The sequence below is a fragment of the Stylophora pistillata genome, chromosome 1 (assembly GCF_964205215.1).
Source record: "Stylophora pistillata chromosome 1, jaStyPist1.2, whole genome shotgun sequence".
Taxonomy (NCBI): domain Eukaryota; kingdom Metazoa; phylum Cnidaria; class Anthozoa; order Scleractinia; family Pocilloporidae; genus Stylophora; species Stylophora pistillata.
The window spans coordinates 27,745,540-27,772,077 of NC_142519.1; the positions used below are offsets into that span (position 1 = coordinate 27,745,540).

At 41.0% G+C, this 26,538-nt stretch overlaps 1 protein-coding gene across 3 annotated transcripts in view; it reads right to left on the reverse strand.

Moving 5' to 3' along the window:
- The window catches only part of LOC111322762 (huntingtin), a 53,025-nt gene that overhangs the window by 7,853 nt on the left and 18,634 nt on the right, over window positions 1–26,538 (reverse strand). For all 3 annotated transcript variants that reach the window (XR_015990047.1, XM_088728699.1, XM_088728694.1), the window contains exons 26-57: window positions 26,182–26,426; window positions 25,282–25,357; window positions 24,633–24,797; window positions 24,329–24,384; window positions 23,387–23,550; window positions 22,749–22,885; window positions 22,027–22,140; window positions 21,750–21,869; window positions 21,121–21,276; window positions 20,576–20,738; window positions 20,048–20,251; window positions 19,597–19,700; window positions 19,080–19,183; window positions 18,686–18,770; window positions 18,042–18,218; window positions 17,619–17,695; window positions 16,142–16,259; window positions 14,963–15,106; window positions 14,694–14,780; window positions 13,508–13,649; window positions 11,697–11,908; window positions 10,540–10,617; window positions 9,946–10,042; window positions 9,027–9,098; window positions 8,376–8,690; window positions 5,395–5,486; window positions 3,864–4,018; window positions 3,177–3,245; window positions 2,304–2,496; window positions 1,222–1,446; window positions 758–913; window positions 2–73 (exon numbers count right to left, since the gene is read on the reverse strand). Coding sequence is in view for 2 of the 3 variants with exons in the window: in XM_088728699.1 (XP_088584825.1) it covers window positions 2–73; window positions 758–913; window positions 1,222–1,446; window positions 2,304–2,496; window positions 3,177–3,245; window positions 3,864–4,018; window positions 5,395–5,486; window positions 8,376–8,690; window positions 9,027–9,098; window positions 9,946–10,042; window positions 10,540–10,617; window positions 11,697–11,908; window positions 13,508–13,649; window positions 14,694–14,780; window positions 14,963–15,106; window positions 16,142–16,259; window positions 17,619–17,695; window positions 18,042–18,218; window positions 18,686–18,770; window positions 19,080–19,183; window positions 19,597–19,700; window positions 20,048–20,251; window positions 20,576–20,738; window positions 21,121–21,276; window positions 21,750–21,869; window positions 22,027–22,140; window positions 22,749–22,885; window positions 23,387–23,550; window positions 24,329–24,384; window positions 24,633–24,797; window positions 25,282–25,357; window positions 26,182–26,426 (4,374 nt within the window). In the remaining variant the exon portion in view is untranslated. The remainder of the gene's footprint in view (window position 1; window positions 74–757; window positions 914–1,221; window positions 1,447–2,303; window positions 2,497–3,176; window positions 3,246–3,863; window positions 4,019–5,394; window positions 5,487–8,375; window positions 8,691–9,026; window positions 9,099–9,945; window positions 10,043–10,539; window positions 10,618–11,696; window positions 11,909–13,507; window positions 13,650–14,693; window positions 14,781–14,962; window positions 15,107–16,141; window positions 16,260–17,618; window positions 17,696–18,041; window positions 18,219–18,685; window positions 18,771–19,079; window positions 19,184–19,596; window positions 19,701–20,047; window positions 20,252–20,575; window positions 20,739–21,120; window positions 21,277–21,749; window positions 21,870–22,026; window positions 22,141–22,748; window positions 22,886–23,386; window positions 23,551–24,328; window positions 24,385–24,632; window positions 24,798–25,281; window positions 25,358–26,181; window positions 26,427–26,538) is intronic.

Consider the following 26,538-nt stretch of genomic DNA (forward strand, 5'->3'; position numbering starts at 1 on the left):
CCTGGAGGGGAACATGTGGACTTCTAAGTGAAGATTCCACTATCTTACAAACTCTGTCAGCGGTTGCCCCTTCCTGAAGAACAATAGCACATTGCAATTTTATGGCGACACATAAAGCTTGATTCTTAGTGATTGGATTTGCGCAAATCGTCTCAAAAAGCAAAGTGTAGTGGTTCTTCAACCGCGATAATAGTGGATGCGAGAGCTTTTCGTAAATTGTGGGTTTGAATAATATTTTGAAAGTTTACGTAAGTGCACGAGCTGTAGGGGAGTGCTTTTTACTCCCTTACCCACTAATTCCTAACAATGACCAACATCTTATTTCTCCCAACAGTAACACAGCTGGATCAATCATTACCACTCCTGTAGGGGAGTGCTTTTTACTCCCTTACCCACTAATTCCTAACAATGACCAACATCTTATTTCTCCCAACAGTAACACAGCTGGATCAATCATTACCACTCCTGTAGGGGAGTGCTCTTTAAGTTACTCCCTAACCCACTAAATCCTAACAATGACTAACATCTTAGTTCCCCCAACAGTATCACTGCTGGATCAATCGTTAAAATCATGAAAATAACGGAAATGATCACCAACTAAAGAAACTTATGATCTGAACCTAATTTTTTACGTCAGTATCACACAGTTAACACGATGGATTTATATTGAAGTTAGGGTGTAAGTCAAAGTAAATGGGAAGTTCAAGTAAACTGAGTTAGAGACAGCGAGTTTCTATAGCAAGTCCAACTGTCTTACCGTCTTAAGGAAAGCTAAGGCTTTACAGAGTGTAGGCAGCAAGTACTGAATCAACAGATCATCTTCTGCTGAATGATTGTGATGTAATTCAGAAAGAGTTTCCAGAACCCATTCAAAGTGTGTTCCGTCAACGAACAGATCAGACAACACCAAAAGCTGAAAAAGAAAAATGCCGATCATTTTTAAGTTGCTTAAAATAAAGTACAGCAAGGAAAGACTACAGGAGCGACGCGACAGATTCAAAGGGATTTATGCTACCATCTCAGGTATATATTATCTGCTTTGCTACCACCTAAACCAATCAGATACAAAACTGAAGAAGCAATCGCGACCTGACTACTCTCATGTCATGCGCATTACGCAGTTTTCTTTCCTTTCTTCTGATTGGCCGCTGTGATTACTTTGGTTTTGGTTTTACATCTTTTCGTCAAAAAGCGCTTTACTGGCACCAGACCTGAACTCACCGCTTTGGTTGCCTCGGATAAGAGTGCCAAAGGAGTCCTGGGATGGATATACGGCGACATCCATTGTTCAAAGAGCTCCAGAAGAAATTGCTCGCAGGACTTGATGTCGAGCTTTTCAGGTTGAGGCATGCGCGGAAGGGAAACCACAACAGCAGAATCGTCTTCACTATCGTACCTTTCTTGGAGTTCGTTTTGAGCCTGACTGTGCAGTGCGCCCACGGATATCTGATAAACACAAGTAGTAAGCATAGCACTTCTTCAAACTCTACAATTCGTTTTCGTATATACTTCAGTTCGGCCTGCGAAATTTAATTTTTGATGTTTTTTTTTATCACCTTCTATCAAAAGGGCTACCAAACGAGTAGTAAGCATAGCATTTCTTCACAACTCTACAATTCGTATCACGATATAACAGGCATTTTAAGCGACAAAATTATTAACAAATTCTCTTTATATCATCAATACATTATCCTGCAACCCGGTGATACGAGACAAACATATCAGTAAGTGGGTGTTTCTCAACATAAAACCAAATTTTCTTCACTAGTTTGCCAAGAAATGCATAGCAGGTAAATGGAAGAGTTGAGACTGAAAAGATCTTAGGAGTTTCAGGGTTGTGGCAATAGGGAACTATAGAGCCCCAAAGAGAACTTTTTGGTGAAGGAATTGAAGAGTCAAAATAAAAATAACCTTGATTCAGTTTAACTGATTCTTTGGTATCTTATTTTATTCCACAGAATGCCGTTCGTATTGCATCCTCAAAACAAAGACAAAAGGGCACGAGAGACTTGTACTGGTGACATTTGCTCAAATTAACAGAGCAGCTCATAGCCAAAGATTCGACAACTGGAAAAAAATCCCTCACCACGTTACCTCCCAGGTAACACAAAAGGAAACCGGGCGCAAGGTAGTACAGGGATCGTTAAGTTTCCTGCGAAAAGTTTTGAAAGGTCGATAATGATAAAACCATTCCTAAAAAGAGTTTCATGAACCAGGAACCCTTTTTCTGGTGCCCACGTTTTCAGTAGTTCGTCATCGAGAGGGCTTGACAAAGAGAGATCACGATCTGTACTAGTTGTTACCTGTCCTAAAGTGTAGTCGTGGAAACCCAGCACGCGATCGATGTTGAGTCCGTAGAGCGGATGATCAAATAACATTCGGTTCGTTAACCACATCGCACTTGAACTGTTTAAACACAGGAAACTGTTTGATCGACGTACACTTGCGGAACGCGCTGGTTTTAGGTCTTCATCAGAGATGAATGCTCGGCCAGTTCTACATGAAGACAACAAGCATTTTTAACTTGGTCAAGTTCTCTCTACATTAAGTTCTTCACATCATTCTCTTTTAGTGCAATGACTTCCAGATCGATGGTGTTTTATTCCTATGCAGGATAACTTACTCTCACAGTGCCTGTGATGTCCCTGGGCACTGCGAAACTGTCAGGGAAAGCTGCTCAAATGATCAAATGCTCGGGGTGGGGGGGTGGGGGGGTTGGGAGGAAGGAGGGGGGAGGGAGGTGGTAATCCAGAAATAAAATGGCTTTGCGTTGGCAGAGGAAGTAGAAAATCCATTTTGAGAAACTCTTTTCGAGTTACTCCGAGGGGTGAAAAAATTAATGGAAAAAGTAAGGATATCACTATACAATGGTAACGTCTGTTGTGCTGTAAATGTATTATTAACATGCACCTTTATGTTTTGAAACAGTCAGTCAAGGTCAGTTCGCTTTAATAATATTTAAGTCTTTAGGTATCAAAAACTTTAAAATACTACAGCTGATTCTCTTAACATCTACCCAAAAACTCCCCTTGAGATTATTTCTGAGACTTTGCGCACCAATAACTCCACTGATTAAAAAACAATTTGACTACCATTTTCACTTTCTCACAGGTTTGAGGGTCTTCGTCAGAATGTTTATGATAAAATACAACCGGAGAAAAATCGATTATAATTACCCTGTACAGCAAACGGAAACAAATTCTTCCTCAATCATGCCCCTGACAAAGGTAAGTTTCTTCCCTGCTCTAATTTGAAACAAAAGAATCACTATTTCAATCAAATATACAATTCAAACAACCGATCTAATTTATTCCTTACCCTAATTTCTTCTTACACGAAAAATGAGTGAAAGAGACTGTTCTCCTCTTTCATAATTTTCAAAAGTAACGTTTAATTAAAGAAATCTCTTTAATTAACGTCTAATTCCGAACCAGATAGACGTTCTTCCGATTCGGCGTGGTACACCTACAATTCATAGTAATCATAACAATAGAGGTTTTGCACAGCAGCCATGTTGGATGGCAGGAACAAAGAAAATATTTTGCCTGAGAAAGAAAAATTTTTCCCATGGGTAACATAATCTATTGTTCCTGCCATCCAACATGGCTGCTGTGCAAAACCTCTATTGGTCACGAAAAGGAAAATACCATAAGGTATATATGGAAAGTCTTCGTAAAACCATGTAGACCGACGTCGGCGCCAGAAAACGCGATGATTTTTGTTAGCATTTCACTTGATTGTTAGAGGATGGCGCGTGTCTTTTGGGAAGTGTCACTCAATGCGATAAAACATTCTAATGTCATCCAAAAATACTGTTTTGTTTGGACAAAGGTTCAATTTTTCGATACATTCCACATTCTCACCGGCTTCCCAGGAAAGGCAGATCCCTATGCCTCGGTTTGTGAAGATAAGCACTCGTTGTTGGGTTTCCTGGGACTGGATAAAGAGTGGTCTGAAGCAACAGTTCTGAGATACAGCGCACCGCCAGACAGCAGGAATGCGTCGATTCCATGTCCTCCTACAGTGTAGTAACAGAAAAAAGAGAGAGTATGAACTTAATGCTGCTTAAAACTACAAACGAATTAACTACGAGGCTGTCGAAATTTGAACGCTGAACATGCCGTTAGGCCGTTGCGGTGAGAGGCTGAGAAACCCATACTTTATTGCGGCGGAGCTTCTGCTGATGTTGCGAATACTCCTTCTCAAAATCAATTCTCCTTATTGTCAGCCCGGCGTTCATTTCTAGTAATTTTAGCTCACATACTTTGACTTAACATTTCTTTCTTCTAGACAACCTTCCGCTTGGCAATGCATTAGCCCTTTAACTCCCACGCTCTGATTGTTAATTCTCCCCTCTAGCTGCTAAACATTTCCTTGTAAATTAATTTCGAGAATTTGGTGTTAGATCAAGACAGCAACATCTACCTGATAAGTTTGAGTATTCTCATTACCTATTTACTGTATGGTGTATGGATATTATGGAGAGAAGTTACTTAACAATTATTCGCCTTAGTTTCGGTGAATATCGTCGAATAATCGACAATATTCACCGAACCTGAGGCGAATAATTGTTTTAGTATAATTTTAGAGCTGAACAACAGAGAAATTTCTAAAATCATAACATTTTAGTAACATTTATTAACAATTTATATAAACCGCGTGGAGCAGTTTATATAGCGTCATATAAGGAACCGCTCGACCAATCAGATTGCTGGAAACTCTTTGCTCAGCTCTCAAATTATACTAAATGTTAATAACCTCTGGAAGTTAAGGGGTAAATGTAGTAACGGGACATAGCTCATTGATTGCAGCTAAGAGTAGAAAAATTGTTTCTTTGCCCTAACCTAGGAGATTGTTGACTACAACTGCCCTGGATCTGAGATATTAGCACACCACCAATTACAACAGTTAAAAACAAGGGGTAAACGTAACTTAGAGATAGGAATTCGTCAGAAGTCAAAAATACACATCTTAAATGACCCTTTTGTGATACCAGCTAGTAAGATCACGCGAGTAAGGAGAAACGAAACCCTTAACAGGTAGGAAAACAAAATATAATCGCAAAAAACGTTTGAAAGACATTTGCAATTAAAAGAGAAGAAAAATATAAGCCATGCATGTAACTATCTCAGGCTTCCACAGCCGTTCTTTGGAATGACATGTAAGGCTCTGAAGGAAATTCAGGGAAAGTTGCTAGCCTATCTCAACATGGACTTTTACAACGCAGTGAAAAATATGAAAGGAAGTGCTTGGAATTTGTTCAGGGTTCACCGAATGCCTACAATTGGGACTAAATTATGGCTTCAACTTATAAAAAAATAAACAAGAGTGCATTATCTTTTCTTAACAGATTTAAATGATTTACAACTGGATTAAAACAAGTATTGAACAAACCTCGGTTGATACTGTATCTGGTAGAGGTGGTGAACTGATCACACCGAGAAGGGCAGCCCATGTTTCCTCAAACTGTTGTCTTGAGGTCCACCCTGACAACAAAAGACAGCAGACCAGAGTTTTTCACCTTTTTCGTGTCCAACTTATAAGTAACCAAAATACTTCCCTCACTACTAGCTGGTAGCTGAGCGCTGCGACCTGCATCAGCGTGTTTTGTAAAGTATGAATTTCAACTTAACAATGGAAGTAGCTTTTATTAACCGAAACAGCAAACATGTACCGCATAATCACAACCAGATATATGTACACAAACGCCAGTATCACGAGACCTGCGTGTTGCTACGATCACAATACTGCAGATGGTTCTGGCCGAGATGTAAGCGGTCTTGTAGCAAAGAGCGCAGTTGTCATGAAATGTTGGCAGACCCTTGAATGAAAACAATGTTTGGACTGACCTTTACATGGCAGAGACAAGTTTTTTCTTTTAATCTCTGTTTGTTATGATAATATTCGTGCTTAACATACAGCAGCACATATTTAGATTCTATGACACCAACCAAAAAGAGCGTATTCACAACAACTAATCAAACAAAGGTAAACTCCACAAGGAGCCAATTAAAAACCCCAGTTGAATACACGTGATCATTGTGGGAAGCACGCGAGTGACCAAGTCATATTTGTTTAGTGGGTGACGAAAGGTTTCACAAATAAAGGAAAGTAAAACAAAACTAACGCGAACTAAGATTACAATTAAAAACGTTAAAAACGCTTTAAGCAAAGAGGTTTAAGTCAATCCTCAATGGAATGAAACAGAATCATCAAAGCGCGAGATACTAACGGAACAATCCAACGAAACAGAATCAACAAAGGACGCGGAATACTAACGGAACAATTGAATGAAACAGAATCAACAGAGCGCGCAAGATGCTAAGATAACAATTGAATGAAATAGAATCAAGAAAGCGCGCAAGAAACTAACGAAACAATAGAATGAAACAGAATTAGCAGAGCGCGCAAGATACTAACGAAACAATTTAACGAAACAATCAACAGAGCGCGCGAGATGCTAACATAACAAATAAAACAGAATCAACAGAGTGCGCAAGATGCTAACATAACAATTGAATGAAATAGAATTAACACAGCGCAAGATACCAATGAAACAATTGAATGAACCTAAATCAACATAGTGTGCGAGATACTAACGAAACAATTGGATGAAACTAAATCAACAGAGTGTGCGAGATACTAACGGAACAATTGAATGAAACAGAATCACGTGAGCGCTCGATATGCTTACATAACAATGTAATGAAATAGAATCAACACCAACGAAACAATTAAAAGGAACATAATCAAAAGAGCGCGCAAGATGCCAACAGAACAATCCAGTGAAACAGAATCAACACCAACGAAACAATTGAAAGGAACATAATAAAAACAGCGCGCAAGATGCCAACATAACAATCCAATGAAACAGGATCAACAGAGTGCGCAAGATACTAACGAAACAACTGAACGAAACAGAATCAACAAACAGAATCAACAAACAGAATCAACAGAGCGTGCAAGATGCTAACATAACAATTGCATGAAACAGAATCAACAGAGCGCGCGAGAAGCTAACATAATTATTGAATGAAACAGAATCAACAGAGCGCGCAACACACTAACGAAACAATTGAAAAAAAAAGCAGGATCATCAGAGCGCGCAAGATATTAACGAAACAATTGGATGAAACAGAATTAATAGAGCGCGCAAGACACTAACGAAACAGTTCAATGAAACAGATTTAACAGAGTTTAAGAGGTACTTATGAAACGATAGAATGAAACAGAATCAACAAAGATCGCAAGATACTAACGTAACAATCCAATGAAATAGAATCAACAAAGCGCACGAGTTACTAACAGAACAATCGAATGAAACAGAATCAGTAGAGCCCGCAAGATGCTGACATAACAATTTGATAAAACAGAATCAGCAAAGCGCGCGAGTTACTAACGTAACAATTGAATGAAAAAGAATCAACAGAGCGCGTAAGATACTAACATGTAATTGAATGAAACAGTCGTCGCTCCGACGAAGGGCTAACGCTTGAAACGTCAGCTTTTGTAATCGTTACGGTGGCCAATTTACCATTTCAACTTTGTTGATATATCCAAAAGAATCAACAAAGCACGCAATATACTAACGTAACAATTAAATGAAACGGAATCAACACAGCGCGCGAGATGCTAACATAGCAATTGAAAGAAATAGAATAGACAGAGCGCGCGAGATACTAACGAAACAATTAAAAGAAACAGAATCAACATTGTGCGCGAGATACTAACGGAACAATCGAATGACACAAGAGTCAATAGAGTGTGCAAGATGCTGACGGAACAATTGAATGAAACAGAATCAACAGAGTGCGCGAGATAATAACGAAACAATTGAATGAAACAGAATCAACTGAGCACGCGAGATACTAGCGAAACAATTGAATGAAACAGAATCAACGGAGCACGCGAGATACTAGCGAAACAATTGAATGAAACGGAATCAACAGAGTACGCGAGATACTAGCGAAACAATTGAATGAAACAGAATCAACAGAGTGCACGAGATACTAGCGAAACAATTGAATGAAACAGAATCAACGGAGCACGCGAGATACTAGCGAAACAATTGAATGAAACAGAATCAACAGAGTACGCGAGATACTAGCGAAACAATTGAATGAAACAGAATCAAGAGTGCACGAGATACTAGCGAAACAATTGAATGAAACAATCAACAGAGCACGCGAAATAATAACGAAACAATTGAATGAAACAGAATCAACAGAGCACGCGAGATAATAACGAAACAATTGAATGAAACAGAATCAACGGAGTGCACGAGGTACTAACGAAACAAAGAGATTGCCACTTAAATTACAGAAGTTAAAACAAACAAAACAAGTCAGGAACAAGTTACCAGAATTAACCCTTACCAATTAAATTAACCCTTTTTACGAACTCATCCAGTACATCTTTTTCTTTCAAGATTTCAATCGGTAGAGGAGGAAGCTCTGTTTTAAGCGGCCCCTCAGGGACTGGTGCCCAGCCCATCTTCCACACCAAAGGTAGAGTACGCGCGTAGCTGTTAACCAGAGGATGCCTCGCCAAACCAACAATAGTATCCCGAAAAGGACGCACAAGGAATTGAGGCAGGGATGGTTTCTGAGCTGATCCTGGCTTTAAGATGGTCAGTAGTCGGTGGATCAGCTGTGAGATTTCTCCGCAAGCTTTCCTAGCAATCTGAACTCCTACAAGTAAAACAGAAAAGGACAGAATTCAATCGATTTGTTACACAGTTAACCGTGAGACCCATACAAACTTAGATCAAGACGGGGGATTTGAGTGCTGACAAACAAGGCTGACCCTAAAATCTTAGTGGAGGCTCGGTCGGTGCTCGTGATTCCCGCAAACTTAAGTACTCACAAGCTACAGTGAGTGCGCCACAAGAGCGCGGACTAAGAGGAAAAAACCACGATTAACACTATCCATCCAGATTCGTTTTAGCGCTCATTCAGTAAGGGAGAAGGCAGTTATTTTAGGGGAGGCGTTGATTCGACGATTAATCTTATCAAAATTTCCGTTACCTTCATCCTCCATATCAACCTTAACTTGGTCAGTAAAGAAGCCCTCCTCGTCCTTGTCGCCACTTCCATCAACTGAAATAAAAAAATTTATAATAATCTTAAAGTGATCCAAAATCAACAAATGGTAAACACCACAGCCTACACTATTGAGTTATGGATGCACGCGGGAGGTTGCTAAGCACGAAAGAAGCGTAAGAGTCGCTCGAGGCGATAGCCGAGAGCGAATCTAGCTTCTTGAGTGCTTAGCAAACCTCCCGCGTGCATCCATAACTCAATAGTGTACGCTGTGGTGTTTACCACTTGTTTTATAACATAACATTGATACATTGTAGCTAAAGAGTTCCGTTTTATTCAACAAATCTTACGTGACCAGAAAAAACAAGCGCGCGCGGAAAAATAGTCTTTGCATTTGCTCACGTCAGCAGCGTACACCCATGGGCAAATGGGGGACGCTAAATTGACCAATCAGAGCGTGCGCTTTACTTTGGTTATGTTATAAAAAAAATGTCACTCGAGCATATTCTTTATCATGAGTTAGCGCAAAATACGTTATCTGACAAAGTGAGAATATCCTGTTCTAACGTCAAGTGTAACATAGCTACAACAGCTCAGGTCACGCATCACGCAATCTCCAAATGAGTTCGAGATAATCAAAAGAAAACCTATCTGACCACTTTAAAATACCTTAAGGTACACATCACTGACGCTGCTTAAGTATATGCAACAATCTGCATCGTCATCAGTTGGTACTGCCAACTACACTGTCTACTGTAGAAACATTTAAATATGCTGTCTATATCGGGTACAGCTATCCACACTTCTCCCAGTGTAATGTAGAAAGATGGAGATGGCTGTGTCTTCTGTAGCCGGTGAGGATAATATCTACTTTAACATGCTAAAACTGATCTGTCATGCTTACCTGCATTTAAAAGCACGTGAACGTGATTAATAGCAGAACAAACCAGCGGAAAGAACTCAAGTCCCCCAATACTTTTAGCGCAATCAAGATTAAGGAACTGTAAATTCCCAGCGAAAAGAAAAACAAAACTAATTAGTAAAGAATAGTCGCTCGTCTCTGTAATCATCCATCCTCCTTGATGTTAACTGAACTAGGTATCTTTAAAATACTGTTTCCAGAACTATGCGTAAAATAAGAAGGTAATTTGGTTCTATCAACTGAGTTTTAAATGTAAATTGGCCACCGTGAAAAGTTTCTAAGCAGAAGATTCGAGAGTTAGCCCTTCGTCATTCGCTCTGACGAAGGGCCAACGCTCGAAACAGTGTGTCAATACTCTCCTCGCGCGCACTTCCCCTCGACTGAAAAACGCGAACTTAAAATTACTTTGGTGGTACAAGCTAATGGTTTGTCCTTCAGGAGAGAAATTCAGGTCTTCTCTACCAATAGCACGAAGCACGACAGTTGGTTCATTGAGCGATGTAACGATTCAACTAAGTTGTAAAGAAATTTTTAAGAGCGCGCTGACAATCAACCATTTAGTAGAAACTGGATTACCTTGGCCAAACATTCCAGGTTAGACTTCAGTTCTGTGGAACATGGACGTTTACCATTTTCAAGGGAACAGTGTACCATCTGAAAAAGAGATTGGACAAGAGAATTCAAAATCGTAACATCAACACCTTTGTTGTTCTGCAGCATTTTACATCATCAGTATCTTTTCGTTATATGTACCACGTTAACGTCGCGTTTCAAAGACTAGAGGCATAATAAGCTGTGGCAGAACCAGAATCTTCCCTATATGTTCATAATAAGCTGAATTATCATGACACGCATATTGATCGATTCTTAGTTGAAATTTAAAAACGATTTCTGGCTAAAATGATTAAAAACTACGAGCTTTCGACTGCCCGAACTGCAGTCTTCGACGGGTAAAATGAATGATAAGAAAGCGATGAGAGAATTTAAATAAAGACATGAACTGCGAAATAATGAGAACGTAGATGATTATGAATATTTGTTATAAGAATGTTGTATTGTCCAGCTCGTAGTTTTTAATCCTTTTAGCCAGAGATCGCTTTTAAATTTCAACTATGTTCCATCCTGGCTGCGACCCTTCAATATTTTCATGATCGATTCTTGCTTGTGATCTATTGGAGGACAGACGCATATATATGACGTGACTATTAACAACATATTCCATTTTACCAAATAAAACAAATGGATTCTATGTTGCCGTGGATCTGTAAAGCAATAGATCCCAGAAGACGTCATACATGGTAACGACATCGTCATCAGTGACACACGAGAAGCACGTTTTGAAGTTGCTGTGATGTATTACAGAACAGACGCATGGCATTATAGAAAAAAAGAAAAAAAAGTTAAGTCACCTTACCAGCCAGAAAGTCCACCCAGCTGGAGCTTATCCTGTCTCATTAACAAGAGGTACCGTAGTAAAAAAGCAACTAACCCTGCTCCCTCCCTCTCCACCCATCATACGAAATACTTGTCCATCACAGGGTTACCAAGTTTCCCAAAAATTCACTAGTACCCAGAGATACTCTTGGTGAAGAGTGGCAATACGAAAATTGAAAGTCCAACCCAAGTAAAAAAAGCACAATGGTAAGGCCAGAGCAGTAATGAATCTTCCCTCCCCTCTTCCCCCCGCCCCAACTGAAGACTAATCTGACAATTTTAGAGACCTTGTCACTTACCGCGAGTGGAACAAAAACAAACTGAAAAAGCGTTTCTTGGCCAGATTCGGGAATTTTGCAATGCTTAGGAAGAGTTGGAATGGCACCAGCTAAGACCACAAGAGCCCTTGCAAGTGACGTGACCTTTCTGCACCAATCAGCATCATTGCAGAGAGCTGACAGACGATCAGGAGTCATGTGGAAACACTGCAGTTTGGTTGAATTTTCATTATCTGTGGTCATAAACGAAGAAGGCATTGTTGCAAAAATTTTCCAAAATGTTTAAAGTCTGAATTAAGCTATAATATTTTTAACAACTTTGTGAAGAAGAACTTCAGTCACGACCAGCGCTCTTTAACATATTACCAGATTGAGAATATGTTTTCTCAAGGGTGCTTTCTTCCATTTTCCATGTTAATAATAAGACGATCCATGCATTATTTGGCTTACTGTCTTCATCCTTCCTTACCCCTTTCACTCCCGGGAATAATCAAGAAGGATTTTCTCCTTACAATATCAATACTTTTTCAAGTAAGTGAAGGGGAGAGGTGAGGAGAGGAGAGGAGAGAGGAGAGCAGAGGAGAGAGGAGAGAAGAGGAGAGAGGAGAGGAGAGAGGAGAGAGGAGAGGAGAGGAGAGGAGAGGAGAGAGGAGAGAAGAGAGGAGAGGAGAGAAGAGAGAGGAGAGGAGGGGAGAGAGGAGAGGAGGAAGGAGAAGAAAGGAGAGGAGAGGAGAGGAGAGAGGAGAGGAGACGAGAGGAGAGAGGAGAGGACAGGGGAGAGGAGAGGGGGAGAGGAGAGGGGAGAGGAGAGGGGAGAGGAGAGGGGAGAGGAGAGGGGAGAGGAGAAGGGGAGAGCAGAGGAGAGGGGAGAAGAGAGGAGAGGAGGGGGAGAAGAGAGGAGAGGAGGGGAGGGGAGAGGAGGGGAGAGGAGGAAGAGGAAGAGGAAGAGGAAGAGGAAGAGGGAGAGGGAGAGGGAGAGGGAGAGGGAGAGGGAGAGGGAGAGGGAGAGGGAGAGGGAGAGGGAGAGGGAGAGGGAGAGGGAGAGGGAGAGGGAGAGGGAGAGGGAAGAGGGAAGAGGGAAGAGGGGAGAGGGGAGAGGGGAGAGGGGAGAGGGGAGAGGGGAGAGGGGAGAGGGGAGAGGGGAGAGGGGAGAGGGGAGAGGGGAGAGGGGAGAGGGGAGAGGGGAGAGGGGAGAGGGGAGAGGGGAGAGGGGAGAGGGGAGAGGGGAGAGGGGAGAGGGGAGAGGGGAGAGGGGAGAGGGGAGAGGGGAGAGGGGAGAGGGGAGAGGGGAGAGGGGAGAGGGGAGAGGGGAGAGGGGAGAGGGGAGAGGGGAGAGGGGAGAGGGGAGAGGGGAGAGGGGAGAGGGGAGAGGGGAGAGGGGAGAGGGGAGAGGGGAGAGGGGAGAGGGGAGAGGGGAGAGGGGAGAGGGGAGAGGGGAGAGGGGAGAGGGGAGAGGGGAGAGGGGAGAGGGGAGAGGGGAGAGGGGAGAGGGGAGAGGGGAGAGGGGAGAGGGGAGAGGGGAGAGGGGAGAGGGGAGAGGGGAGAGGGGAGAGGGGAGAGGGGAGAGGGGAGAGGGGAGAGGGGAGAGGGGAGAGGGGAGAGGAGAGGAAATTTTCCATCATACATTAATTCTAGGAGTCAAGATTAAAATTTACGTGTTGTAGATAATAGGAAGAATTGATATGAAGATCTTAGAAGCCAAAGTTATACGAAAAGCTCCATTAGGCGACCACTTCTTGCATTAAGAGGGTCGTTCAAGGAAGACTTTACTGCACGCAAGTTGTAATGAAACAGTTGTCTCAATAAATTGAAAAATATCATGTGAGTGTTACCTCTGAAAGTTCTCGTTCTAATAACATCCTTTGCAACTTGATCAATTTTGGAAAATAAAGCGAGTTTGGAAATAAGCAATAATTGATCAACGTCGTGGTTTTCAAAGTGCTCTGCATTGTTCAGTATATCACTTGCTATTTCCTGGAAAGGCAACAAAAGCGTTAATTGGATCACACAGAAAATTTTTTGGGAAATGAACAAAACAGCAATGACTCCTGCAGACCAAGTGGCATAAGTGGTAGCTTGTTCGTAGTCTACTTCCTCTTGCAGGAGTGTGCTTGGGACAAACATCGCTGATCAATACGGCATGCATGTAGTTAAAAATTTCAACTGGTAAGAAGCTTGCTTGCTGGTCCGTTGCATTTTTTTTTTAAAGGTTCTCACACCTCCAGCAAATAAATGAAGGATACAGAAACCAAACACAACCTCAAGCAGGAATAAGGGTATCTACGCTTTTGTATACTGAATGTTGAATGAATCCAGTATATTGCAACGCTTTTGCTTCACACTGCTCTGTGATCGGTCCAGAAGACTCCCACAATCTTATTAACTAGTAGGATGCGAAACTAATCCTAACTTCGAAGCTCGCGTTTTCCCGCCTTTAAGGTAGTAACCTTCCTGTCCTTTAACTTCCCATTCGAGATATTTAGCACCGCGTTTACGTGAAACGGCAAACGTCAGCTTGCCCTTTCACGTTTCATGTAAAATAGCGTGAACCTTGCAGCTTTAGCTCCGCGTGACCTCACGTCATGGTGCATTTGAAGGCACCCTTGTTTGACTTACAAAGAATAGTTTTGGTGCCCTTTTTCCTGCAATTAACTTATACTCTGTGAGGGAAAAAGTGAAGAAAATATGAAGTTCACGGCAAACGCGAAACAATTTACTTTCACGTAAAGACGCCAAAGCGCAATCTGCAAACGTGAAAAAATGGCGGGAAATGGTCCCTCTCGCCGAAATGGTCCCTCTCGCCGTTCACGTTTCACGTAAACGCGGTGCTAAATCTCTCTATTGGCTTCCTGTGATATGCCCGTAGTTCTGATTGGTCATAGTGAGTACTTGGGTTTTCTCTTCGTGACACTCGATCGAAAGCACTGTTACGTGAAACTCGGATTCATCGACAACAAAAAACACTTCGCTTTGTCGCTATTTTCTTACTTCACCAGAGTTACAAGTCGTACAAATTACCTCTCCGTTTTGCCTTCTCGAGGTCAACAGAAGAGTTCTTTCTACTCCAAGTGATATACATTCTTCAAGCAGAGAGATGTCAAAGTTCTGCAAGAAACAAAAAGAAGGAAACATCTTAGCAAGTCTGTTACATAAACGTTAAAAACTCAATTTCAAAAATTTTGTGCTATATCGATCGTTTTGGGCTATATCGATCGTTTTGTGCTATATCGATCGTTCACAGTACACCATCGATCCTGTACATTAACGCTCTGTTCTTAGGCTCACACCTCGTGATTTATGACTCCTGACACATCCTTTGCGCTCAGAACACTAAGCATCTGAATCGCCTCACGTGCAATAATGGCTCCGCTCTTCTGGTCCTTTGGATGAGCAGCAAAACAGCATTGTTGAGCAAGACGGCAAAACCATTCCTGTAGTACAGACCGAGACTGAAGTTCAGTTTTCGCGCAAAAGATTACTTGGGCTGTAAAATGCACTTTCTGTCGGTTTACAAAAGTAATAACCTACGCAGATGAACGCTAGAAAAGTTTGACGGTTAATCCAGAGTAGGAGGCGAAGATTTCCAAACTTCTCGAGTGCTGTCCGCTTGGTTAGTTACGCTAGTAAACCGATAGGCAGGAGTGACATAGTGACAAGTTTACTTGTTGATTGATTTCTTCTAGGAATGTCAGTACATTTTAAGGCAGAAAATTAATGAAAAGAAAGAAAATTATCAACCGGGGGCTATCGTTCGATTAAAAAGCAACTTCTCAGAGCTAACATTGAAAGAAATTTATGGCAATCAGGAGAATTAATGTTAAGATTTTGAAGTAAAGGGACAGGTAAACTGCTATTAAAATATTTGGTCAAGTCTAAAAAGATAGTGTTGACTTCGAGACGGAATGAACTGGTGTCCCCAAACATCGCTCCGGGACTGTACAAAACGAGTTACTAAGCTCCAAGCTCTGAGCAAGGCGGTAAGTATTCAAACATACCATATTCATAAATTCCCATAACTTGCGAAAGTATATACAACTAACAGTTCGATGAAGGCGAAGCCTAAATCAGCCATTGTACAAAAAAATTCTGAGCTCAAAGTCTAAGGGCCGGTTCTTCAAACGAGGTCTAACGCATACAGCGGTTTTACGCAAGTTACCAGCCTCCAGTATTCTCTATACGAGGGTTGATTTAAATGAAGAAACATCTTTCCACCGTTAGCTTTCGGCCCTCTTAACACTGTTTCAATAACAAGCTCTAATTGTATAAATCTACTACGCGCTCAAAATTAAACAAAAATAGCTCGTTTTTTTGTTTGTTATTGTTTACAGTCTCACATTGTTTGGCTACTCACTGTGCTCCATATTTATCACGGAATAGATAGCGAGTACAGATTGCAGCATTTGTGAAAGACCGATGATAGATTTAAAATAGTACGTTTTATAGAACAACCTCCTTTAAACAGTCACCTGGTCAATCGTGTAGTTTTTCATAGATGAAGCCAGATCTTCATTGCAAGGCATATCCCTTTCCACAGGTGGACTCGAGGGGAGAATTTTAGTTACCAACGACAGCAACATTTGATTTCTAGAAGGTAAAAACGAGATAACATCATAGGAGATGTCTTGGGTGGTTCGAACCGCCTCCCGGCTAGCTCAGTGGATAGAGCGCTGGACTGTTGTGCGGAAGGTCGAGGGTTCGAGCCCCGGCCAGACCAACACTCAGGGTCTTAAAATAATTGAGAAGAATTTGCTACCTTTCTATAACATCTAGAAATGGTTAGATATTCTAGTCTTCTCGGATAGGGACGAATAAATGGAAGTCCCGTCTCCTACAGGGTTGGGGTACGAGACGTTAATTTCCCACACACGAGATTACTGTGTGGATGTCCTCCCCTGGGGTGGGATGGGTGGGTTGTTCTGTATTACAGAGGGCCATTTGTTAGAAAACTCTTTACTGGGTTAATCATGTATTTACCCTCTTAACATAAGGAACATTGTATTGTACATTGTATTATGAAGTTTCGCTAGGTTTTTCTTCTGTTTAAAAACCAAGATTACTTAAAGTTTAGCCCAAACAATACCGAGTAAGTGCTACGTTTCTAGGTAACTGTCTAAGTGTAGGATTGTATTGACTCTAAAACCGCTGCCTAAAGAATACATGTCTGGGTGGAAATTAAAGGTGACCTTGGCTTAACACAACAATGTTCTTATGTAGGTTACCAGTCCAAACTCAATCAATAGAATTTGACTGGCTGTTTTCTTCTTTTGTCGTAAACGATAAAAGAAGATAATAAACCTTGAGCACGTTGCTGTCCTAAACAGCAGCTAGGCACAATGACCACGAATGAGCAACAGTTCAACGTTCAAAGAGCGTGTTTCACGTATTGCGCTTCAGAGCAAGATCTGTAGGAATATATCACACACTCCGCAAATTTAAACACGGCTACGATTTAGAAGACCAGTAAGGGGTTTTTATCAGAAGTTTTCTCAATCTATGAAATGGACGTGACGAGGAAAAAAGGAAACAAAAAGGTCTGGCGACTCTATCTCCGTCAAGCAGACGAGGTTACTCCACACGACGCCCTTAAGAACTGTTGTTACAGCAAAAAGAGATGAGAAAGGCGTAGACTTTGATCAAGTAATGACAATTTGAGTGTCAGCTTGAGCTGATAAGCACCAGGTACTACACGTCTGAGCTCTGTCTTGAAATTGTATAACCAATACACGCAAAAAAAATTGGAGCTTTCGTTCCTACGTGAATAAGAGTAATAAGTTACGATACGATAATTCATTTAACGAGGAGTTAATCGGAGAGACTTTCGAAAAATTATTTGATGTTCATGGTAATTTAATGTTTGGATTAATATCTCGCGACTTAGAAGATTTGCGATAGCCAACTCGTATAACTACAAAAGAGGAAATTTGGATTTGTTCGAATTACTACCTGATCATTTCCTTCTTCGATGCTATTGACTGACAAACAGATCTCAATTCATCCTCTAAGAGCTCCTGGGATGGTACCTTATAAAAGAAAGACAAGTCATATATAGATTACAGACTTTGAATGCAAGACAGCTGCTAGAGCGCGCACATTAATTAAATGTAAGAGAGGTTTTTGGTTCCTCGCATGTTTGTTTAATGCCAACACTTCTTCAGCATAATATCTTCAAACTCTGGAAACAGTTTGTAATTTTTTGCTTCTCATATTATGAGGAGCTATGGCAAGGGTAAGGCAGTAAATACTTACATCTTTACAAGAATTGTGTATCATGGAAAATAAACTAAGTCTTCTTGCATGTCTGAAGCGACATCAGATATCACGGAAAAATACTTCAATCATTAAAAATAGATGAAAAGCATGATTTACCACTTTCTGTCCATTGATACAACTCTCCAATTTCTTGCAAATCAAACGTTCTGCCATTCTCGCAACCGACTGATAAGTTGAGTTGAGGAAATTATCCGCCAGTATCTTGATAAGGTAAACAGATTGTGACTGGTGCACTCCCTTCATGCAGTTCAACAAATCACGCGTAAGACTTGGCTGGAAAGAGCAAAGAGCGACAGGTAAGCCATGAATGCGGTTAAAGCCGCATTTAATATTTATCCAGAGTGCCCAATTATTGAGGTTTCATGAATAAGAAAAATCCTGGGTTTGCGTACAATTTTTCATATTATCAAAACTGACACTTGGGTGCGACTGAGATACAATTGAGCGCTGCAATCTATTGGTCTTACTCCACCACGCTCTTTAATTGGTCTGGAAAATTTCCGCCAATCTCTCAATCAATGAGGTGTACAACTAAAACCAATCCGCCATTCGTACTTTTCCGCGCTTTAGACAGTTGCCTATTTTCACTTTCAATGTTCAACGGTTCGTTGCAATGCTTTTCTTTCTCCTGATTTGCAGTTTTAGTAACTGGTTTTACGACACTCTATTTAATTAAGAGTGCTAGCCTTCTACGGTTCCAGGAGTTATCACACAACCCTTAACAATAATCAAACACCTACCCGCTTTATTGTTTCATGAAGGGCCCTCGAGGAACTAAATGTTTCTAACAGAAGCTTGCTTCCTTCTTGGGTACTGTACAAAATGCTGAAATTTAACAACAGAGCAGGGGTGTCTCTTTGAATACGATTGACTGGGCAAGTAAGGTGTGTCACTTAATTAGAAAGTGTGGCGACCTACCCACGATTGTTAGAATTTCCCCATAGAGCGCAGTTTCTGTCTCCAAAGTCAAATTCTTTGACTTGCTTTGACAGAAAGAGATGTTTTCACTTACCTGTAAACATTTCTAAAAATCAATTCACACATTCAACGAGCTATCCTCAGTAAACGATACTTACTGAAGAAGATAAATATGCATGAATATCATGATGATTTTCAAAGACAAAGACTGCTTACTTTAAAACCCCCTGTATGGGTGGTTCATTTGTCATCTGTACGAGGTCCTCCAGGGACATCCTTAGCAGGGTCCCGACCTGAGAGTAATTCAATGATCCCTGCTCCTGGCGTGTATAAAAAATGGTCTTGTTTAAGCAACATTATTTCTGGTTCACATTCTCTTGCTATTTACTTTCCTTTCAATCCTAAACACGCCACCAAGTTAAAACTGGCTTAAGTTACGTTTAGCAGCCAGGTGCTTATTGAAGATAAAACAGCTTCCTCGAGGTATTTCCAAAATAGAGCAAAAACAAATGATCAGTACAACACCAAGACCCGGCATAGTTACGAGTGTCCAGATTGAAAAAACCGTATTGACTGCAGAGTATAGATTAAAAAAAAGTTACGCCAAATTTTTCAGGGAAGACAAACTATTTTTCTCTCACGTTATATTGAAAGATCTCCACAGGATGAGCACCTCGCACCTACGCTATTTTATGATAAAACGCATTACTGTTATTCATTACAACAAACATACCATGTGCTGTGTTATAAGCAGATCACAGTAGATCAGTATCACGCCCACTCGAGTCACATCTTTATTCAACGTCGGGCCCTCCAGTTCAATATTGCTACTAGAGGCTAACCAAAAGACAAAAAAGAAAAAAGTTAACGAGAATTGAGTCTCGTACGTAGTCTCTAATCCCTGAAACGATTAAATGTAATACACATTACTATTACTGTTGTTGTTATTGTTGTTGTTGTATAAAATATAAGACGATAAAATATCGTCTATCCCTACTCTGAGAGAGCTATAAATGGTTTTAGATGCGTGTGTAAATTTTTATTAAGACCATGGATTTGTGTCAATCTGTCAATAGAAAACAAATATTCGAGGGATTCTCTAGCTTACGCTAAGAGAAAAACAGCGCAAGTTCATGCTATTCCTACCGGTGCTCAAAAACAGCGCAAGTTCATGCTATTCTTACCGGTGCTCAAACGTACTCCTGTGTCAAAGAACCCAAACCAGAACTGTGTGTCCATGTACTTCAGTTGTCTCAACACGTGACACCACTGTAAAACTAGCACTGGGTGGGTGTCCACAAGATGAGACAAACTTTCATTGATCAAGTCCACACTTGGATGGATGATGGGTGATGAGGATGCTAACTGGGACACTTTCTTGAAGTTTGCTAACAGCGTCAACAGAGAAGTTTCACTTGTTATGATACCACTTATTGTGTAATAAAAGTAAAAGCACAAACAGTGATCTAAAGGCAATATCAAATTACTCAGTGGTGTCCTAAACCCTTCCTTCTGTAACATCACTATTCATATTCTCCATATTGTTCTTTATACATTTTCAAGAAGAGTTCGTTCAACAATCAGAGGGCTTCTTTAGTTGGTCATCATTTCCTTTATTCTCCTAACCTCAATCTGCGATTCTGAGGTGATATTGCAAGGATAAATTAGGTGCTAGTCGCTCTCAGGGGTCAAGTTCAGTTACTTTTACAAACCTGATTTTAACAAATGTGTCACACATGAAAGCAAGCTGCCAAACAGCTTCATTAAGAAGGCTTCTTCGCTTGGTGATCTCAAGTTTACAAAGGAGTTTCTTGTTTCCATGTTAACATGGTTGGCACTTGTTTCGACAACGTAAAAGAGAAAATTTACGAAAACCTATAAAAATAAAAAAAAAGCAAAGACAAATTTCAGTAAAACAATTTTAAGATAAACAAATACATGTAAATGGAAAAAGAGAAAGAGAGAGACACGAAAAGGTGACAGGACACTTGCAAAATGCTAGTTGAAGAAGCCTGTAGACTGGTGCTAAAAGGAGACATTTCCTAAAGAGGGACCCCAATAGGATAAGCTGATAGAAAGATTCGTGTGTATGTTCAGAACCTCAGTGTACCCCAGTTCTCCTACGATCTCACGGCAGGTTTCTTTGCGATACTTGCGATCACAGAAATCCTATGAAAAGCAGAGAAAAGGAGTGACGAATGAGGGGGATCGCATAACTCCTCTATTTTCTTAACAATTCGCTGCGTCTCCTACAAACCTCAATGGGCAGCAAAGGTTTGTCCATCATGTTGACACACTTTGGTCGAAATCCTGATTGGTCAATTCTCGATAGAAGTATGTCTTCCGTAACTTGTGCCATAAGAGTTTGTAGCACCACTAGTGTTGTAGCCAACCAGCGCTTGAATGCATCTGACTACGTTAAGAAAGAAGTATACAAGAAGGCAAAATAGTTAATAACTAAAATTGGAAGAGGAGAGACGAGACTGATTTGCGACGAACAGTTCAATCTAGTTGGAAGTACAGCAGAAAAAATTGTCTCTCTCATAGCAAGAAAAAAAAGTACTTAATTTACTCAAATCGGCGAAAATTTCGCTCCACCAGTAACTTTATGAAATAAATTTTAGAAATAAGGTTCAGTCGATAAAAACACAAAGGTGATTTCCAATTTGTCACAACAAAAAGAAATCTGAGTAACCCACGACGACTTAAACCTAAGAACTGACTTTTAAGTTTCGCGGTTCAATGTTCTACCAGTGAGCCACAGAGAACTCGATGGTGAATTAGACCATTATTGGGTTAATAGGTAACAAGCGCCCCGCATACTGCTAGGATCAACAACGTCGATAGCGTCGCGTAGGCAACACAATTTGTAAAACGCTTTCACACCTGATCAAAACTGGAAAACAAAACTCTCAATAACACATCTACTGGCCATAATGACCCAGGAGCAACGGCGGCGAACACAGCTTGTAACATCTCAGTACCATACTCTGATTCAACGTGGACCTGTATTGATAAGAACAGAGTAAGAGTCACTCAGACATTTAGTATTCTTTATGCTTAACGTTTATTTGTTTGATTAAAACTAGTTGAGGTAAAAAAATGAAGTCAGGAAAATCATTGCTTGACCAGTTAATTGTTAATTTGAACTTATAAATTCTACCTTCTGGTTTGCCAGAAGAGGAAGGAGCAGGTCTATGATTTGTCCCGAGAGGTCCTTCCACTTGACTTCATCTCGCTGGTAGCAGTTCAGAACTGTCACCAGCATTTCTAACACCTAGAAATAAAATAATATTTTGAGCCTCTGAGTTTCAGCTGCTTCTTATCAGACGATACCTCATTAAATGCTCTAGTTCATTGGAAGATCAATCACACGTCTAACTGACAAAAGTAATCAAGTGACTGAGTGACTGATTGGCTGGCTGGCTGGCTGACGAACTAACGGACCGATTGACTGACCGACTAACTGACCGACTGACTGACTGACTGCCTAATTGGCGGACGGACGAACGGACTGACTGACGGACAAACTGACAGACTGACAAACAGACGGACTGACGGACGGACGGACTGACAGACGAACGGACTGACAGACGGACAAACTGACAGACGGACGGACTGACAGACGAACGGACTGACAGACGGACGGACTGACTGATGGACTAACGGACTGATGGAGTAACTGGGTGACAGATTGACCAACTAGTTGGCTGGTCAACTAATTGACCTCCGGAACGTCACAATAACTCAGATATGGCCTGAATTACTGAGTAGGCAGTGGAAAGACAGAAATTGGCTTAATCATTCACAAACTAACCAATCAATTGCCTGATTTAGTTTCTTTCTGTCTAATAGTCTCACCTACCAACCGACGGTCTGTCCTACCTCGGGATAATACACCAGACGTAGCAGCATTGAGACGACAACTTCTCTTTGGGTTTCAAGATCTTTTCCGATTTCACTACCACCAGAAGTTCTCAGTACAAACAAGTCATGGATTATTGGTTGTAAAGCTGGAATTGCTGAAAATATAATAATCCCAATAGAGTAATATTCCGAAAATAGCAACTCAAGGTTTTCGCCAACAAGCTAGATGGTTCTCAAGCAATTTATGACTAGGAAAAATCAGGCTGGTAAGCTTCTCATTACGTTTCTAACAACAGTGTAGGACAATTATTTCGGCTGAAGGAATGTTATGTTAGTTCATAAATTGCCCTAATAAACTTGTATGCAGGTAAAATGTAAGTGCAACAATACACTAAAGAATAGTAAACTAACCAAAACGAAGTAAGTGCAGTTAAACCTGCATTAAGCTGACACCCACGGGGAATGGTGGGCTGACCGCCTCAAACAGGGTGACCGCTTAATACGGTGCTGCCTAACAAAGGTTCGACGGTACCACTTTCTACTGAAGCAGAAGACCGCTCTTTCTATCGGTTTACTAGCGTAGAAATCCTCGCGGGATATCGGGAGAACAATAGAAAAGTTTATAATCAAAGGATAAGTACAGGGGTGGAGTATACCATGAGTTTGGGCTGGCTGTCCTCCCGCCATGATACCATCACAGAGCTGAATGATTCTTGGCATCCCCACAATTGCTTTTGCTTGATTAAACTTTGGCTGATAGCACTCATATGACAGTAACACAAGAAACTGGAAGATGTGTGGAAGGAAAGTGTCGCAGGATCTGTTAAAGGGAACATAAAGGAAATACGCTTGAAATCAATAGGTTTGATTGTTAAAAACCAAAGAACAAATTCAACATCATGTAAAAGCCAATCAGTTCTCCCCGCTGTTAATCACACATTTTTCAATCTCCACGTCATACCGTAAAAATTTGGTTTGACGTCAAACTATACTCTTCTTGTCAATTTTCCTCATTCTTATAACCTGTCTCCTTGTCAGTGTATTAACACTGTAAGGAGAATTTATACATTGATCACAGCTGAGTCGAGGGTTAAATGATAATTCACGACAATCATTCTAGTACGCTTTGATTGAATGTCTAAAGTGATCCGAGATTGCTCTGCTTTTTCCTAACCGATCAGATGCCAATTAAAACCAATCTTTGTATTGGAAAGTAATTTAGGTCCAATCAAGGTTCCAATATGAACATTTAATCTTACAACTCGGGACTGTACTTACAAACACAAGCGAGGATTTCTTTCAGAGGCAGAAGCACGAGGTCGCACAGCCCATAAGGCTATGCGCGCTTAAATCAGTGCGTCACGCCTAGTCACGCTTAGTCGCGCTCACAAATTCTCACATTTTTGTAATGTTTCCGTTGGTTTTGATTTGCCGTTGAGATAAATTTGGTTTTGGTTTTGGTTTTACGACAATAAATCGAAAAGCGCTCTTTCAGACACAAAACAACTTGTATCAAACGTATCTTCTCGAACAGCGGTTATCAATAACAGTTTTAAAATCAATACTGCTGTAAGTTTTACATAAAAAAAAAAACTCACTTTATTTGACCTGCATCAATGAATTCAAATTGTTTTTTAATATAGCTGACGAATACCTGCGTAGAGAAAATCGCAGCCATTTATATAACACAAATTCCCATAGCTGATTACTACCAATAAGTGCTCCAATAAACTAAGGTAAAATTCAACTCCAACAAAGTTTCCTGACAAACTGTCCTAGCTTATGCGTAATAGCACGAAATGTTCACCTTGAAAAGTGCACTTGACAACAAATGAAAACATATTCCTACAGAAATCGCTTTTATTTTTAGGGTGCTAAAGACACTATCTTAGGGGCCCTCACCTGATCAGAATCCAATAATGAATAATTAACTCTTAGTCTTATAAGCTGAGCCAGAAGACTCAAGACTTGCTGCTGTAAGATAACATTAGTGGACAAAGTGTATTCCTTCAGGGCGCGGATCACGAGCGGTTCAAACCAGCGGATGTACGAATGGATTGGTGATTGCTAGAGGGCGAGATAAAAAAAAAAAAAATTACGTAAGCCAGTTTTCAAATTTGTCTCTTGATGTTGTAAATATAAATCCCTTGATCAAGTCTCTTCAGCGGACACAGATCAGATCGCCCAATGCCATGCCGCCCAGAGCCAAGGCCTCCCTTTAGCTCTATGAGATCGCCCCTAAGTGTAGTCATGTCACTCCAAAAATGAGACTCCTTGTATCATGGTTTAACCTACAAGAATCAAGGGGTATAAAAGGTTCACCTAACTCAAACTCATTGCACTTTGATCATACTTGGGAGCGACGTGAACGCAATCGGGGGCGAGATCAACCAGCTTTGGGGCGAAGTGACTTAAGCGACATGGCCATGGGGCAACATGACCTACATTCTCTGCAACCAGGAGAGGGTTTCTAGTCAGCGAATAACTTTCATTCAGTTTTTGGGACACTAAAACCTAGAATGATATGAACGGGTAACACAGCTTCTCGTACCTTGTCCAGTTTTACAGGTGGCCGAATAGACGAGGCAGCCTTAGTTCGGAGCCTTTTAATGAAAACACCAATGCCTCTGAAGAAAAATTAACAGTGAGTCATAAGAGAAAAACCCACGTAACAATGTTCACGAGGCTGTGCTAAGACAACGACAATGATGATGAGGAAGACGATGTTGGCAAAGATACACCAAGTTGTCAACAACAACAACATTAGCAGTCACGTAACAATCTTAAAAATTTTGTCTTGCGAACAGGCAATAAGGGCTAACAACCTTAAAAATTTTGTCTTCCGAACAGGCAATAAGGGCTAAGAAAACTTATCAACAAGAATACATACAATTACAGCCAATAACATCACGGCAAAACCAACCGATCATTTCACACGAACTGGAATAAGAACATTCTACTGACAACAATCTTTCACTTGACTCTGATAATGACTTCTGCACAGGTTGTCGAAACGTCAGTCACTACCACCGACAACAGTCTTTCTCAGGACTACACTCACCCGGACGATCAGAAACCTTCACAAGAATACATTCTTCGGTCATGAAAACAAAATCCTCAGAGCCACCCAACATATAAACTCAACGTAACCAGATCAGATGATCGGCTTTCATATTCTGTTCTGAGACAACAGATTAAAACGAGCTCTAATGATGAACAAACTAGTGCTCTTATAGACTACGAGCTGTCCCTCCTTTTCGGCGTAGTCCGTCGCGTGAGAAGAAAAAATTAAGTGAAAAAAAAATTGGTGTTAGCGCGCCGTGGGAGCAGTGGGCGCTCGAAAAGTAGGCCTGACTCGCGCAACAGACTGTGCCGCAGAGTGACTGCTCGTAGTCTAGTGCTTTTGGGAGAGAATAATTATGTTGAGAAATCCAAGACGTGAGCGCCTTACCCTAACCCTTCCACTTCCTTCTCTTTTTCTTTTACTTCTTCCTTCTGTTTCAACTTCTGGAGAGACTGCGTAACGAGCATCAATGGATGCACAAAGCAGATGTGGTAAAAGCTTTCATCCACGCAAACCATCTCAACCTGTGGCGGTACTGTCACGCGACTAGTAGCTAGACAGGGAGGAACTGCCGAGCTCTGGATCAGTTCTGGCTGGCTTAAAGCATTGACACCAAACATGGCACGCAAAAGCTTTAAAAGAGAATAATTCAAACAATGATGGTAATGCTTTAATATCTGTGATGTTGTTATGAAGGAGCTCTTGAAAGCACAGCACTACAACACATAGCTTATCGTTGAAGTA